Genomic DNA, 16,396 nt, shown 5'->3' with positions numbered 1-16,396 from the left:
AGCAGCAGCAGAACCACCATCTACCTTGTTGTTCAAGTTAGAAACAGGGGTGATCCCTGACTCTGCCCCTTCTGTTTCTACTCAGTCACTGTGTTTAAAGCTTACAGACTCTGTGTTCTTACATCTCCCAACTCAGACATTTGATGTTCTATTTACCATGGTGACTTTAATGACTAAGCCTCTGATGCCTACAAGATAAAAAAAATCTAAATTCCTTTACCAAACAGGTCAGGCCTTTTGCTATCTAACCCTTACCTGCATAAATAATACTTTTCTATCACATTCTCTCTTCCCTTCTATGAACAATTTATTTTCCACCTTTCAGTGTTACTTATTTACATGTATTTTCCAAAACATAATGGTTTGTATGCTTTTCTTTTACCTAACTATACCTCAGTTCTATAATACTCTCCTCTAATTTGTTGGCCCCTTGATGGTACCTCCTGTGCCTCTGACACCCTGATTTTTTCCTATATTCTCATGGAACTTATTGCTCATCTCCACTGTAGTAATTATCACCAGGTAATAGAACTGGCTAATTGATGGCAAAGTCTGCATTATATCTACTCTTGTACCCCTAGCATATGTGCATGCAGGCATGCTCAGTTGCTCAATGATGTCCAACTCTTTATGATCCCATGGACTGTAGTCCTCCAAGCTCCTCTGTCCATGGGATTATCCCAGCAAGAATACTGGAATGGGTAGCCATTTCCTCCTCCAAGGGATCTTCCCCACTCAGGGACTGAACCCGCATCTCCTGTGCCTCCTCCATTGCAGGTGGATTCTTCGCCACTAAGCCACCTGAAAGCCCCAGGCATATGCAGTACCTACCAAACAGCAGACATTTCAACAATTTTTGAATGAACAAATGGTTGGGAAAGTTGTTAGATTTCTCATCATGTTTACAGTTTATATGATAAAGAAATAAGTTTTTAGTGCCACAGCGTTTTAGCGTCATTTCTTTTTAATAAATTCTGGTCAAGAACAAGAAACATAATAAAAAGGGTTGTAGATCCAGGGTGGAAATCATGAAGATACTGCACTGAGGGGATGGAGGACCAGAGACACCTCAGTAGCTTTCAATGATGCTCATGATCCATCTTGAATAAGAACTGATTTCTGTGAAGAATCCTTCATTTCCAAGAGTGACACTTCCTTTTGCCCAACTCAAGATTCCATGCACCCTCCCACCGCAGATGGCCGGAGCTGCCGAGACTTCCTGCCAGAGAGAGGGAACAGGGGGTCAGCGTTGCTTTGTTCCTCATCCGACAAGGATTTATTCTAAGAAGTGGCACATTGTGATAGCAGAAGCTTCTACCAGACTGGAATCATTTTCTTGAGAGGGGAGAACCCTCTCTTCACATCCATGCAGGTCTCACCTCTCTAGGTTTGAATTTGACCAACCTGAGTGCAAGTAGGAGGAGAAAGGACAAGTGACTCTCCCCGGACTCTCTCCCACTCTAAAGGAAGGCAGGGGACTGGATGAGCAATCCACAGACTGAGGAGGCAGAGGCAGACCGCAGGCCTTCTGCTTGGGTCCCGTTTGGTCTCCTACGGGCACCTTTCCCCGAGGGCCCCTTGCTCTGCGCTTGTCTGGCAGTAGCAGAGATACCTTAGCATCAGACAGGGTCTTTAGAGGCTGCCCCACACACAGAACGTTTGCTGCCATTCTTTCGTCTTGCATGTTCTGGCACTCATCGTAGGGACGAGTATATTGGTTTATCCAAGTCAGGATGTCAGGGTCACTAACTGCGGGAAAGAGAGAAGTCCAGGGTGACTCTCCTTATCACATATACTCTTGTGATCAGCCTCTGCTCTGTGAATACATTGTATGTATTTATAGTAGGTATCAGACATTCCATCCTTCTTAGAGGCCCTTGTTCAGTATCTCTGTGTCTGAGCAGTGGATTCAAAGCGTTACGTGAGCCTTACATCAGATATCATCAGATCTATAATTCTGTCTGTACTGCACATAACTTGGAAAGCTTAAAAAACCCACAGGAAAATTATGAATGCTTGTGAGGAGAGAGAGACAGAAAGCTGTTGTCCATAAGAAACCTTCCTTTTGGGGACCTATTTCATCATCTTTACGTTTAATCATAAAGGGAGAAAATGATTTTTAATGTGTTTTAAACTGCATTTTTTATAGTGAGATCATTTATAAGTGGATTATTTATAAGTATGTATGTATATGTATAAATATACATATATAATTTCCCCTAAGAAGTAACATTGCTCATCTTACTTATTGCAGTTGTTACTATACTGTTAACCTCAGGATGTAAGGAGTCTAACCAACACATTATATAATTTTAATCTCTGGTGGAGAGTAATAAGGAGGAAGGAAGCAAAAAATCAACTAGAGATCTCTCAAGTTAAACCTAGCATTACTTATAAAGCAGAATATTTTAGATACATTTCCAATCTAATGTTTTAAATCAAATTAGACCAGGAAGTGTCAGGTCAGAAAAGGATGAGAAGAGTTATGTTCAGTTTTAACTTTTTTGGAAATCTAATTGAAATACTTAGAACAAGTTAGGTGAAAGTAACCTACTTACTTGAAATAGTGAATTCTTAATAGATATTGGGAGGCTGGCCCTAGAGAGCTTATGGAATTGATTTGTCACTGTGATTCTGACATGACATGCAGAGCCTATGTGATGAAACTTTTTGTAGTTTTATTTTGTTTTCAAGTGGTGTGTCATAAATTACTTTGTAAAATGTGAAGCAGTTACTTTGAATAAGATTTAAAAGCTTCAATTTGTTCAGAAAATATATTCACTTAGATTCTCTAGAATGTTGCTTCTAAATTGAAGTGAAGTTGCCAAATTTCATTGGCACTGAGAATACAAAAGTTACCTTCCCAAAACAGACTGAGAGACCAAAACAGCATCCTGCTTTTTATTTGTTTTTATAGAACATATGAATTGTTCTGTAACCACAGGAGAAAGGTTTAAACCTGATTACTAGCCACAGCTTGCCTTAGTGAGTAGGCTTTAACAAGCCAATCAGTGTCAGTCTTTAACGTCAGCATGTTAGACTCCTCCAATAGATAGCAGAGTGCCAACCAATCAAAAACACTCTCACCCAGGTAATCAAGCCTCCACAGATGACATCAACTCTCTTCAGCCTCTGAAAGTCCTCCAAACTCTCAACGGAAAGCTTCCCACAAACCCCATATAAGCACTGCTTAGTGCTCTGTACTGCTCACTGAGATGGTGTCTGCTCAGCATTGCTCTTCTATAATAAGCAATAAGTTCAGCTTTATCATTTCAGATATCAAGTGGTGGTTCCAGTATCCTCTGTTAATGAAAGGGAGGATAATGGTGGTATAAGGTAGTATAAGCTGCATCCTTCATGTATGTGTGTGCTGTATGCTCAGTCATGTGCGGCTCTGTGACCCCCATGAACCTGCCAGGCTCCTCTGTTCATGGGATTCTCCAGGCAAGAATACTGGAATGGATTGTCATGCTCTCCTCCAAGGGATCTTCCCAACCCAGGGATTGAACCCTCGTCTCTTGCATCTCCTGCACTGCAGGCAGATTCTTTACCACTGAGCCGCACCTGAGAAGCGCTTCAGGTATATCCCTCCTCATTTTCCCCAGCACCAAAACCTTCTCAGGATGAAGAACACAGAGTCAAACACTTACGGTTTTTGTATTTACTCCAGGTCCAGGTTGGGATAAAGCAGGATTCATTAAGTGATAAGGGTTCCATAGCTATGGCTATGGTTCCCACTTGGGTGGTGACTTTAGCAGCCTCAGACAGTTTTATCATCATCAGGTCATTGCTCAGATATTCTGAGTTGAAGTCAGGGTAGGGCACAGTCATTGAGTAACTCTGGGTCTGCTCGTGCTTATTTTTGATGTTGGGTTGATAAATTCCCAATCGGATTTTAACACTATGGAAGGAAGGAAGGCAGGGAGATTAAAAAAAAAAAAACAACAACAGGGTTTACAGAATGTCAGAACCACAAGAAGTGTCATAGGTGACTTTCTTTAATCATCTAATCATCTTCATTTTATTTCTTAGACCTGAGAACCCAAGTGACCTGCCTTGGCCTGTAAAATAGTAGTAACAATAGTTGATAGGATTGTTGTATTAGAGTCAATGTAGATACATAAAATCTGGCATGGTATCTGTCACCTAGAACGTACTCAGTGGAATCTAGTTGTTGTCCTTGATGATATTAATGATCACAACGACAACCTGGATAATCTGAATGAATAGGTAACAGATATGGCACCAGAATCCATTATTCCAGAGGTCTTTGCCTGCCCTCCACTGTCTGAAACAACTCTGGAGCAAGTATATTGTACCTGCTGTTTCTGGACAGTTCTAGGCCCTTTCCAGCTCCTTTTGGGCCCATATCTTTGTATTTATTGCAATCTGCCTACATTGATTATAGATTCAAAAGACTCTTAGCAGTCTAACAGGACTCCCACTGACCACTTTCTACGATATTTCCTGGACAAATTCAAACCCACCCACTTCGATTGCCAGGAGTCTGGTCATGTAACAGACACAGGAGCCACTGCCTGCCAAAAGACAGTTTGTGCATTAGGTCTGGCTGAGAGAAGAAAATCCAATTTTCCAATGTCAGTTCTTGGAGTGGATGGACTATATTTCCTGCCTATATTTCCTTTGTATTTCTCACTGACACAAAGCAGGGGTTAGATCTGTGTTTGAATGAACTGTCTTGAACAACCAGATGGCTGAAAACTCTGAGTTAGAAGTGACCCTTGTACATTCCTGAAACTGCGACTAGGTTCCAATTATCTAACAATTTGTCACACACAACAGAGATACAGGTTTGTAAAGGACAGCATCATCTCATGCAGAGCTTCTTCATTCTTCTTCTCTTACCTGTATCACATGGCTTCTGCCTAACACTTCAACCTCAGCCTGTGAACACCCACCCCTACTCATGAGATTCTCTGCACACTCTTCCCTCTGCCTGGAATTTCCCCCAGAATTAATTCAACCTGGTTGCATCCTCCTCTTCGTGTAGGTCTCATCTCTTCAAACAGACCTGATATGATCACCCTAACTAAAGTAGGTATCTTGTTTTATTCCTGTATTTTGCAGCTTGGTACTCCTTTCAATGTTTTATTTTGGAACTTTTATTTGCTTTGACATATTTCCTCTACCAGAATGTGAGCTCCATGAGGGAAGACTAATTACCATCTTGTTCCCTTGCTGCTTTTTCAGTTCATTAAGCAGTCCCTGGAATATGGTAAAAGTTCCAGAAGTATGTTGGATGAAAGTTGAAAGTGTTAGTCATTCAGTTGTGTCCAACTCTTTGTGACCCCATGGACTGTAGCCTGCCAGGCTCCTCTGTCCATGGAATTCTTCAGGCCAGAATACTGGAGTGGGTAGCCATTCCCTTCTCCAGGAGATCTTCCCAACCCAGGGATCGAACCCAGGTCTCCTGCATTGCAGGCAGATTCTTTACCATCTGAGCCACCAGGGAAGCCCTCAAGTAGGTTGGATGGATGTCTATTATTTATTTTCCATGAGAAAGAGACTTCTGACATCTTCCTCTTCATCTCCTCCTAAACTGCCCAAATGTGTATCTTTTTCCCCACTGGGAAGATGACTCTCTCTCCTCCTGGGTCTTCTGATTCCCTGGGATGCTGTTAGAACTTGCTAGGATGCCTCACAAGACCTGCTTTTAAAATTTATTTATTTATTTTTAAGTGAAGGATAATTGTTTTACTAATACTGTGTTGGTTTCTGCCATACATCAACATGAATCAACCATAGATATACCTATGTCCCCTCCTTCTTGAACCTTCCTCGCATTTCCCATGTCTCATCCAAACTCAACTGGGTTGAGGTCCCTGAGCCATATAACAAATTCCCATCTGTTATCTATCTTACATATGGTAGTGTATATGCTTTGATGTTACTCTGTATTTGTCTCACACTCTCCTTCCTCCCCTCACCCCTGTGTCCATAAATCTGTTCCCTATGTCTGCCTCTCCATAGCTGCCCTGCAAATAGTTTCATCAGTACTGTCTTTCTAGATCCAATAAATATCCATTTATATACGGTATTTGCTTTTCTCTTTCTGACTTCCTTTACTCTGTGTAATAGGCTCTAGGTTCATCCACCTCATTAGAATTGACTCAAACATGTTCCTTTTTATGGCTAAGTCATATTCCATTGTATATATGTACCACAGCTTCTTCATTCATCTGTTGATGGACATCTAGGTTGCTTCTATGTCCTAGCTATTATAAATAATGCTGCAAGGAACATTTGGGTACATGTGTGTTTTTAATTTTGGTTTCCTCAGGGTATGTTTTAGCAGTGGGATTGCTGAGTCATATTGTAGTTTTATTCCTAGTTTTTTAAGGAATCTCCATACTGTCATGAGACCTGCTTTTGTTTAAATAGATCCCCCCTGGCTCCCAAGAGCAGAGAAATACTTACGGAGAGGGGCAGTGAGCAGCGGTCAGTACCCACTGTGGGTGAATGAGTGTCCCCACACAGGGTTCTGGGAAGGACTGCAGGTAGACCATATAAGGAATAGTAAAATCTACTTCATTCCTCTTCTCAGTGTTAGAATCTGCTGCTAGAATGACTCCTAAAGAATCAGTGGGTCACAGGTAGAGAGATACGGCAAGAGGTGAGAGTTGGCCAGGATAGTTTTTCCCACCCTAAGGTTTTCAAACTAAAATAGTCTTCTGTTGCTAAGTCGCTCAGTAGCGTCTCATGGACTGCAGCCTACCAGGCTCCTCCATGCACGGGATTTTCCAGGCAAGAGTACTGGAGTGGGTTGCCATTTTTTCCTGTTTTATTTTAATTGAAGGATAATTGCCTTACAGTGTTGTGTTAGTTTCTGCTGTACAACAACTCGAAGCAGCTATAGGAGTACATACGTCCCTTCCCTTTCGATCTTCCCTCCCCCCCACCTCCATCCTGCCCCTCCAGGTCATCGCAGAGCCCTGAGCTGAGCTCCCTATGCTATACAGCGGCTTCCCACCAGCCGTCTATTAATATTCACACATGGCAGTGCGTGTATGCCAATGCTACACTCTCAATTCGTCCCACCCTCTCCTTCCTGTAGTGTCCACAGTTCCTTTTTCTGTGTTTGCCTCTCTATGCCTGCCCTGCAAATAGGTTCATCTGTCCCATTTTTCTAAGGGAAATCATGCATGTCACCCAAGCTTTACTGCTGCTGCTACTGCTAAGTCGCTTCAGTCCTGTCCGACTCTTCGTGACCCCATAGACGGCAGCCCACCAGGCTCCCCCATTCCTGGGATTCTCCAGGCAAGAACACTGGAGTGGGTTGCCATTTCCTTCTCCAGTGCATGAAAGTGAAAAGGGAAAGTGAAGTCGCTCAATCGTGTCCGATTCAGCAACCCCACGGACTGCAGCCTACCAGGCTCCTCTGTCCATGGGATTTTCCAGGCAAGAGCACTGGAGTGGGTCGCCATTGCCTTCTCCAACCCAAGCTCTACACACTAAGAAAACTGACACGTGTCTTTGCTTGAGTTGGAGGTATACTGAAGTCTGTGAAACTAACGCAAAGGCGTATCTGAGGCTGATCATAAACCCTGATTGGCAGTGCTGTGTATAATAAAAATGTAAAAAAGAATTACTACTTAAAAAATAGTATTCTAAATTCACTTTTGCCAGGAATGAAAGTAAAAAGTTAAATCCTACCTGACTTTGGTGCTGAAAGGAGTGGAAGAGCTTGGGGGAGGGACCTGAGGCTCTCACAGCCCCTGACTCACCCCTCTTCCCAACCTGCACTTACTTCTCCAGAGTCCATCTGCCCAGAGAAAGGGAAGATGTACTTTTCTGCTCTCTGTCCAGGAGTCCTGGGACAGTGCAGGGCACTTATAAAGACACATGCTAACTTGCTCACAGGTGCAGAAGAAGCTTAGAGAGACCGTTGATGGGGTGAGCCATGCATCAAGAGTGGTACCTTTCACTTCCGTTAACAGTTAATCGAAGGAAATGCCCACCACCTCCTCTTCAGTTTTGGTCAGCTACTTCCCTCTCTGATCCATGTGCATGCGTGCATGCTCAGTTGCTTCAGTCGTGTCCGACTCTTTGAGACCCTATGAACCATAGCCCACCAGGCTCCTCTGTCCATGGGATTCTCCAGGCAAGAATACTGGAGTGGGTTGCAGTGCCCTCCTCCAGGGGATCTTCCCAACCCAGGGTTCAAACCCACGTCTGTTATGTCTCCTGCATTAGCAGGTGAGTTCTTTACCACTAACACCTCCTGGGAAGCCCCATCCTCCTGCACATCACCACATCACTCCCTAAGCAGCAACAAGACCTAGACTCACCAGCCGTGCTCATGAGCATGAAGAAGACACAGCACTTCATGACAGTCTGGGATCTCGCCAGCAGCAGACAAGTCAGATCAGGCTCTTGGCTGTCTCAATCTTTAGTCCAAATAGCCTCGGCAAGAACAACTGAGGGAGAAATATTACTTTGTGGGGGTATGGAAGGAGCAAGGATGCTAGAACAATCTTCAAACTAGCCCTTATCAAAATCCAGTTAGATAAGGCACAGCTGGGAGCTGGCTCTGATGTGGGTGAAAGAGGAAGGGGCAGACAAGTCCAGCCCCTGGTGCCTCTTCTCTGACCCTAAAGGTCTCAGGAGTCATGATGTACCTGCTGACATTCCCCTCCCCTTTCTGTGACATAGTCATTCTCTGTTGTCCCCTCCTCCCTTTGTGACTGTGAACCTTATTCCCTGCCATGACTTGTCATCTCCGTTTCCCCAAGAGTCCCTTTTCTCTTCTCAGAGACTCCTCAAACATTGGGGTATGAAATAAAGTTAACAAGGCATCCTCCCCTTCCCGTTTTAGTGATGAGGATGCTGTGGTCTCCATAGAAGTTAGCAGCAAAGTTGGGGCTTGAAACTGAGTCTCCAGATTTCCTCTGATGTGTTGAATTGTATCTGAGTCCTGTGCTCCCAGAAAACAGTGGTAGGTGAAAAAGTTTTGGCTTACCACAAAGAATGACCCTTCCCCACGTTAGTTTGAAGAGACTCTGCCTACTCTTTCTCAGGGCTCCCATAGGACTTTGGATGACTTCTTTGTTGACCTGTGACAAGGTCAATCATAGGCCTTTCCCCTTTTTCACCTGAACCCACTGACATAGCCAGACATGGACCCTCCAATTCCCCAGTCTGTCTCTCATCAATGATTAGCTGAGCTTGCAACTGTTACCCCCACCCCACAACAAATCTAACTACAACTAGAGATAAACACTTCCTGTTCAGCTGACTGAGAATTCCCTGATTGTAATACAACCTCAACTGTTCACCTCTCCAGCTGTGACTTGTATATATCTCCCTACAAAAGTCTTAAGGTAAAATCATTCTGCCGAGACAATCTGATCTTCAAATACCTCTTATTACAGTAATCTGAATAAAATAAATGTCCTTACCTGTTAAGTTTTTGTGTTGGACACTTGCTACTCTTTTTCATGTTATCCCATTCCTTTTTATAAGTTAGCCTTAACTTTCTGACTGCCCATCCAGAAATATATAACTAATAACGGGTTCAATCATGGATATTGGTCTATAGTTTTCTTGTGTTGTTTTGGCTTGGGTGTCAGGATAGTGCTGGCCTTGTTAGAATGAGTTTGGAAGTGTTCTCTCTTCTTCAGTTTTTGGAGGAGTTTGAGAAGGGTTGGTGTTCATTATCTGAATGTTTGGTAGAATTCTCCAGTGAAGCTCTCTGGTCCTGTCTTGTTTTCTGTGTTGAGAGGTTTTGATTACTGACTGTATGTCTTTACTCATTATTGGCCTGTTCAGATTTTCTATTTATAAAGTGCTTAAACAGTGAGTTCTAATGGTAAATAGTAAGGCTATATAAACACTTGTTAAATAACAATAACCTTAGGATCCCCATATTTTTCTGGGGACACCTTTTGCTTTTTATGTCCAGATATTGCTGTTAAGTCCTTAAAGCTTTGTAAAATTTCCATATGTATTAATAGTAGTGAAGAGCATAGACTCAGGAGTTAGTTCAGGCTTCAATTCCTGGCTTTAGGACTTTTTAGCTGTCTTGTCATGATAAAAGCATCCAGCCTCTTTAAGCCTCAGTATTCTAATCTATAAAGTGGAGGAATATTAGTACGTACATCATAGGATGGGCATCTTGGTTGCTCCCAAGCTTTAGTGGTTATAAATTAGGCTGCTATATACATCCATGGGCAGGTTTTTGTGTGGGGACACATTTTCAACTCCTTTGAGTGAATAGCAAGGAGTGTGATCACTGGATCATATGATAAAAATATGTTTAGAAAGTTTCCACAGCTTAGATGGAGTATAAATTTTAAAAAGTGATTAGACTTTTAATAAATGAGTATTTTTAAGACTAAATGAGTATTTTTGAGACTAAATACTTTTGTATTTGCATTTTTTTCAACAAGGTAGACATTCTTTCTTGACTTTTAAAGAGAAGACTAAAATCATAACCAAGATAGTAAATATCTTATGTATTTTTAAAGTCTTTTAAAATTTGATTTTGAAACTAAAGTTACTTGCCATAAAATAAAATAATTACAATCATTTTCATTTAAATAAAGAATTAAACTTCTAGGGGAAAAGAGGCTTCTATTTACTTTATTAAAACAAATATTCTTAGATAAATTCATCTTGAGTATCCCTTGAAATTCTTTGCTTGTTAATGGGAAAACCAGTAGATTATGGAATGTGCCAATTTGGAGTGAATTTACTTTTACCCTGCTTTTATCCCATATGAAATACATTTACATTAAGAAGCTAAACTTTCAAGAGCAAAGATTACTTTTACAGCGCTATTGAAGGTCCTAACCATGAAGCTGGCAGTTGAGAGCCAACTTAGTTTTCAGAGCAAGTGATAAGTAGAATAAATGTATCTGTTACTGTAATGAGACACAGCAAGCAAAAAAACTTTTCCTAATCTCAGACGGTTACCTCTTTGTTGTTGTGCATTGCCTTATTTTTGCTATGAAATATCATGTCTTTCTGGATTTTATTGAATCGTGAATTAGGTATCTGTGTGTTGTAAACATAGTCAGGTGAGAGATACCTTTTCTGACCCTACAATATGGATTTTTATTTTAAATTGTAGTATACTTTCATAGGCCTTTTGATGTTTTTTTTTTTAATTACACTTTGAAAGCAGACTTTTGTTTTCCATCTGTCCATTCTTTGATCCCGTTTTCCTTCCCTGTGGCATTTGCATTGATTAGCATTATATTCTGTAGTCTCTATTTATTGTTTCCCCAGTGAGAATGAATACATCATGAAGGCAGGGTTTTAACTGTTTTGTTCCCTGCTGTATGTATCTTTAGTGGATAATACATTGTTAGGCATGTCATAGACCCTCAATAAGTTTAGTAAGTGGTTGGATAAATGAATAGATATATTGTCTCCACTGTACAACATGCCAGGTTTATTTAATCAATCTTCTATTAATGAGTGTTTAAGTTATTTCCAGATTTTCAGGGTTATGTAGAAAAGTACATCAATAAGCATCCGTGGTTACTCTGGCGGGGATTGTGGCTGCCTCAACATTCACTCCGCCACTTTTTTGATAGCTAACCTTAGAATTACTCAGTTCAGTTCAGTTGCTCAGTCATGTCTGACACTTTGCGACCCCATGGACTGCAGGACATCAGGCTTCTCTGTCCGTTGCCAGTTTCTGGAGTTTACTCACACTCATGTCCATTGAGTTTATAGTCCTACTCTCACATCCATACACAACTACCGGAAAAACCATAGCTTTGACTAGACAGATCTTTGTTGGCAAAGTAGTGTCTCTGCTTTTAAATATGCTGTCTAGGTTGGTCATAACTTTTCTTCTAAGGAGCAAGCATCTTTCAATTTAATAGCTGCAGTGACCATCTGCAGTGATTTTGGAGCCCAAAAAATAAAGTCTGACACTGTTTCCCCATCGATTTGCCATGAAGTGATGGGACCAGATGCCATGATCTTAGTTTTCTGAATGTTGAGCTTTAAGCCAACTTTTCCACTCTCCTCTTTCTCTTTCATCAGGAGGCCCTAACCAAACATATACCAAGTAGACCATGTTTATTGAAAAATGAAAAGTCTACTCCTTGCTTGGATGGTGTGCCATGTAACTTGATTATAAGTTTCAACAGCATAATCTCCTTCAGTGATTGGCTCAATTATGTGCAAGTGACCAAATTCAGTTAAGGAGACACCTACGACATTTGACAGGGACTCCTGGGGAAAAAGCTGCTTTCTCCCTAGATACAGGCAAGGGGGCTGAGGTGATTAGGTGAACAGGTGTATACTGGTGGTGGTTATGGGTAGGATAAAAAGACATTTCACAGGGAACAAGAAAATCTTGAAATTCATTTGTTTCTGTAGGGAAGCCTGAGATCTTTAGATAAGGTAGACATAAGGTAGCATTAAAAAAAAAGTTACGTGTGAAATTATTTTAGGCCATAAGTAAACATAAAGTCAATTCAATAAAACTAAGGAAACACACAGGGCAGATTAATTATAACTGAACATTTAAGAGCCTTGAACTCAAGGCTAAGGAATTTGGGCTCCATCCTAGTGGCATGATAAGGCAATATTAAGACCTCAGGACTGCTTGGTACAAATGTGCCGTCCAGAGGTATACAAAGGCGTAGAAAATTGGTAGAAGTAATATACATCTTGCCATAGCTTCCTCTTCTAAGATACCTGTTATGGACTGCATATTTGTATTCCTCACCACTAAAATGCAAATATTCAAAGTCTAACACCAAAGGAGATGTTATGAGAAGGTAGAGCCTTTGGCTTTGTTGCTGTTCAGTCGCTCAGTCCTGTCTGACTCTTTGCAACCCCACGGACTGCAGCACGCCAAGCTTCCCTGTCCATCAGCATCTCCTGGAGTTTGCTCAGACTCATGTGCATTGAGTCAGTGATGCCATCCAACCATCTCATCCTCTGTCGCCCCCTTCTCTCCCTGCCTTCGATCTTTCCCAGCATCGGGGTCTTTTCCAATGAGTTGGCTCTTCACATCAGGTGGCCAAAATATTGGAGTTTCAGCTTTAACATCCGTCCTTCCAATGAATTTTCAGGGTTGATTTCCTATAGGACTGACTGGTTTGATGTCCTTGCTGTCCAAGGGACTCTCAAGTGTCTTCTCCAGCACCACAGCTCAAAAGCATTAATTCTTTGGCACTCAGCCTATTTTATCATCTAGCTCTCACATCTGTGCCTGACCACTGGAAAAACCATAGCTTTGACCATAGGGACCTTTGTAGGCAAAGTAATGTCTCTGCTTTTTAATATGCTGTCTAGGTTTGTCACTGCTTTTCTTCTAAGGAGCAAGCATCCTTTAATTTCATGGCTCCAGTCACTGTCCACGGTGATTTTGAAGCCTGGGAAAATAAAGTCTATCACTATTTCCATTGTTTCCCCATTTATTTGCCATGAAGTGATGGGACCAGATGCCATGATCTTAGGTTTTGAATGTTTTGGTTTAGGCCAGCTATTTCACTCTCCTCTTTCACCTTCATCAAGAGACTCTTCAGTTCCTCTTCACTTTCTGCCATTAGGGTGGTGCCATCTGCATATCTGAGGTTGTTGATATTTCTCCCGGAAATCTTGATTTCAGCTTGTGCTTCATGCAGCCGGGCATTTTGCATGATGTACTCTGCATATAAGTTAAATAAGCAGGGTGACAATATACAGACTTGATGTGCTTTTTTCCCAATTTTGCACCAGTCCATGTTCCATGTCTGGTTATAATTGTTGCTTCTTGACCTGCATACAGATTTCTCAGGAGACAGAAAAGGTGGATTGGTATTCCCATCTCTCTAAGAGGGAAGGAAGGCTTAGATGAGGTCATAAAGGTGGAGCCCCCATGATGGAATTAGTGGTCTTACAAGAAGGCGATACTGTCACCGGACACAAGTCCCTATGCCCAACGCACAATGAAGCCGAACAATATCAAGACATTGGAGTATGGAGAAGAGAAAAGTTTATTGCAGGGCCATGCAAGGAAACAGGTGGCTTAAACAGGGAGTTTGGCTTAAACCCCAAGCTCCCTGAAAGCTGTCAGCAAAGCCCTTTTATAAGAAAAGTGAGGGATGGGGTGTGGTTAGTATAAACATCTTGTGTCAGAGCCTTTGTTCTTAAGGTAGGATCATGGTCAGTCACCACATTGCTGTAAATCTCCACCAAAACAAATGTTATTCTCTGTTCTGACAAGAAAGGGCAAGGTCTCAAGGCTCTACTTTTGCCTGCCAAGGTCCAGGCCCTGGCTAAGAAAAAGGGGTGTCTGTCCAGGTCGGTTACCTGGAGTGTTCAACCAGCATCCAATCTGCATCTCCCCACTAGTGCCCAGGCTCAGCTGATGAGACAGAGCCCACCTGGCTCCCTTGGGTTCAGGTCCCCAGACCCTGCCCAGCTGTCATTACTGAGTGTGCCAGGTGCCCAGGACCCAGCTGGTCCTCGGGCTCCTCAGGCCACCCAAAGTTGCAGGGTGGGGTATGTACCATGGACCCATGCAGACAGCCCCAGCCTTTAGGTTGCAGAGGAAGTGATGGGAGAGAGACTCTTCCAGCCAGGGGGTGGCCGCAGTGAGGGTTCCGCACTCTGCAGGACACAGCCCCCAGTCTGTCCCCCCCCAGTCCACCCAGCTTACCTGCCCACTCAAGGTGGGAAGGCCTGGAGGGGCTCGAGGAGAAGGTCTCCACTTACCCCTTACCACACTCTCCTCTGGAAGGACCACAGCACAGACGACCATTGGCCAAGGGCAACTTCCACCCACCAAGTGAAAGGTCTCCTTCTAATGATCTGGTAGTAATGGTTGCTTGGTAACAGGGTAACAGCTGTGTGCTATTGGCTGCATTCCACTCACCCCTATTAAAGTACCAGAGTCAGCTCTGTCATATATGTGAGGATACAAAAAGGCAGCTATCTACAAGCCCAAAATTGGGCCCCCTCCTGTGTCACCTTGATCTTGGACTTTCCAGCCTCAAACACTGTAATTAATGTCTGTTATTTAAGCCACCCAATCTGTGGTTTTCTGGTTATAGAGCACCAACTAAGATAACACCCATCCATCATCGTATCATGTGATCCTACTGGGGATTACAAACATTTTTACCTTTCAGACCTCCTCTTCCTATTCCAATGCTTTTATGTTTACACCATATTGTATCTTTTTTCCTGTGTGTGTGTGCCAAGTTGCTTCTGGCTGGCCCAACTCTTCGCGATCCTAGGGACCATAGCCCCCCAAGCTCCTCTGTCCATGAGATGCTCAAGGCAAGAGCACTGGAGTGGGTTGCCATGCCCTCCTCCAGGGGATCTTCCTGACCCAGGGATCCAACACACATTTCTTATGTCTCCTGCATTGGCAGGCAGATTCTTTACCACTAGCGCCACGTGGGATGCACCTTTTTTCTTGATTCATATCAAATACACATAGGAATCATGTGTTGAGACCTGTACTCCTAGTCATTCTCTAAATGATCCAGGGAGCAGTGTTGAAGGGCTAAAGGAGTTGCCTGTGCTTCATCTTGGGATAAGCCTGAAAATAACAGAGAACAACACCCTTGTAAGCCTAGACTTTTATGACTGCAGAGTAATAGATCAATTTTCCACAAACTTATCTACATTTTCACCTTTTAAAAACATTATAGTTCAAAATGGTACATATTTTGGGCTGGAGTTTTGGGGGGTGGTCTAGTGTGGGAGAAGGGTACAGATTGCTGGCAGGAATCATGCCTGCTGGAGCAATAAAATTGCTTATGGAAAAGAAGAACATCTTGGAGAATACAAGAAATAGGTAGGTGAACCCTTGGAAAATATAGGATCTGTTATTTTTTAAAACACTCTCCATCTAGCCTTTCCCTTAACCTAGTCTCACAGAGTTTCAGGTAGATAAGAAATGAAGGAAGAGGAGGAAGTCATGACAATGGCAAAGCCTTGGGAAAAAAGACAGCTGGGAAGGAAGGTTCAAGAGGGAGGGAACATATGTATATCTATGGCTGATTCATGTTGATATATGGAAGAAAACAACACAATGTGTAAAGCAATTATCCTCAAATTAAAAATAAATAAATATACAAAAACAAATAAAGACAGCTGGGGCTTCATCTCAGCCTCATAGCTAGTCCAGTGATTCTGGGCAGTTGGTTTTAATGTTTTGCATTTAAGTGTCATTATCTGTGCAACAATGTGATGTAGCAGAGACTGATAACCTTATCCATCTTTATAGCCTCAATATTCACACAGAGGCTTGCATACGGTAAGTGAGCAGTAATTTATTTTGATGCGGCTGAATGAATGACTAAATCACCTTTCAAATTCCATCTTCATATAATAGTTCAACTCTATGTCCACCATCTTCTCAACAGCCAGATTGAAGGGAAAGTATGTAAAAATCAACCAATTTCACTTGAACATA

The 16,396-nt window shown here is 42.3% G+C and overlaps 1 protein-coding gene across 1 annotated transcript; it reads right to left on the bottom strand.

Moving 5' to 3' along the window:
* Positions 1–946: 946 nt before the first annotated feature.
* Positions 947–8,623, bottom strand: LOC113891840 (serine protease 58-like). Its single transcript, XM_027540317.1, has 5 exons — positions 8,310–8,623; positions 6,439–6,592; positions 3,651–3,901; positions 1,613–1,749; positions 947–1,219 (listed from the first exon to the last, which is right to left on the bottom strand). Exons 1-5 carry the CDS (start codon positions 8,347–8,349, stop codon positions 1,070–1,072), a joined length of 732 nt encoding a protein of 243 aa, XP_027396118.1. The 5' UTR covers positions 8,350–8,623; the 3' UTR covers positions 947–1,069.
* Between the last annotated feature and the right edge of the window lie 7,773 nt (positions 8,624–16,396).

This window comes from Bos indicus x Bos taurus, chromosome 4 (assembly GCF_003369695.1).
Source record: "Bos indicus x Bos taurus breed Angus x Brahman F1 hybrid chromosome 4, Bos_hybrid_MaternalHap_v2.0, whole genome shotgun sequence".
NCBI classification, from domain to species: domain Eukaryota; kingdom Metazoa; phylum Chordata; class Mammalia; order Artiodactyla; family Bovidae; genus Bos; species Bos indicus x Bos taurus.
This window is presented reverse-complemented; position numbering and strand designations above follow the sequence as displayed.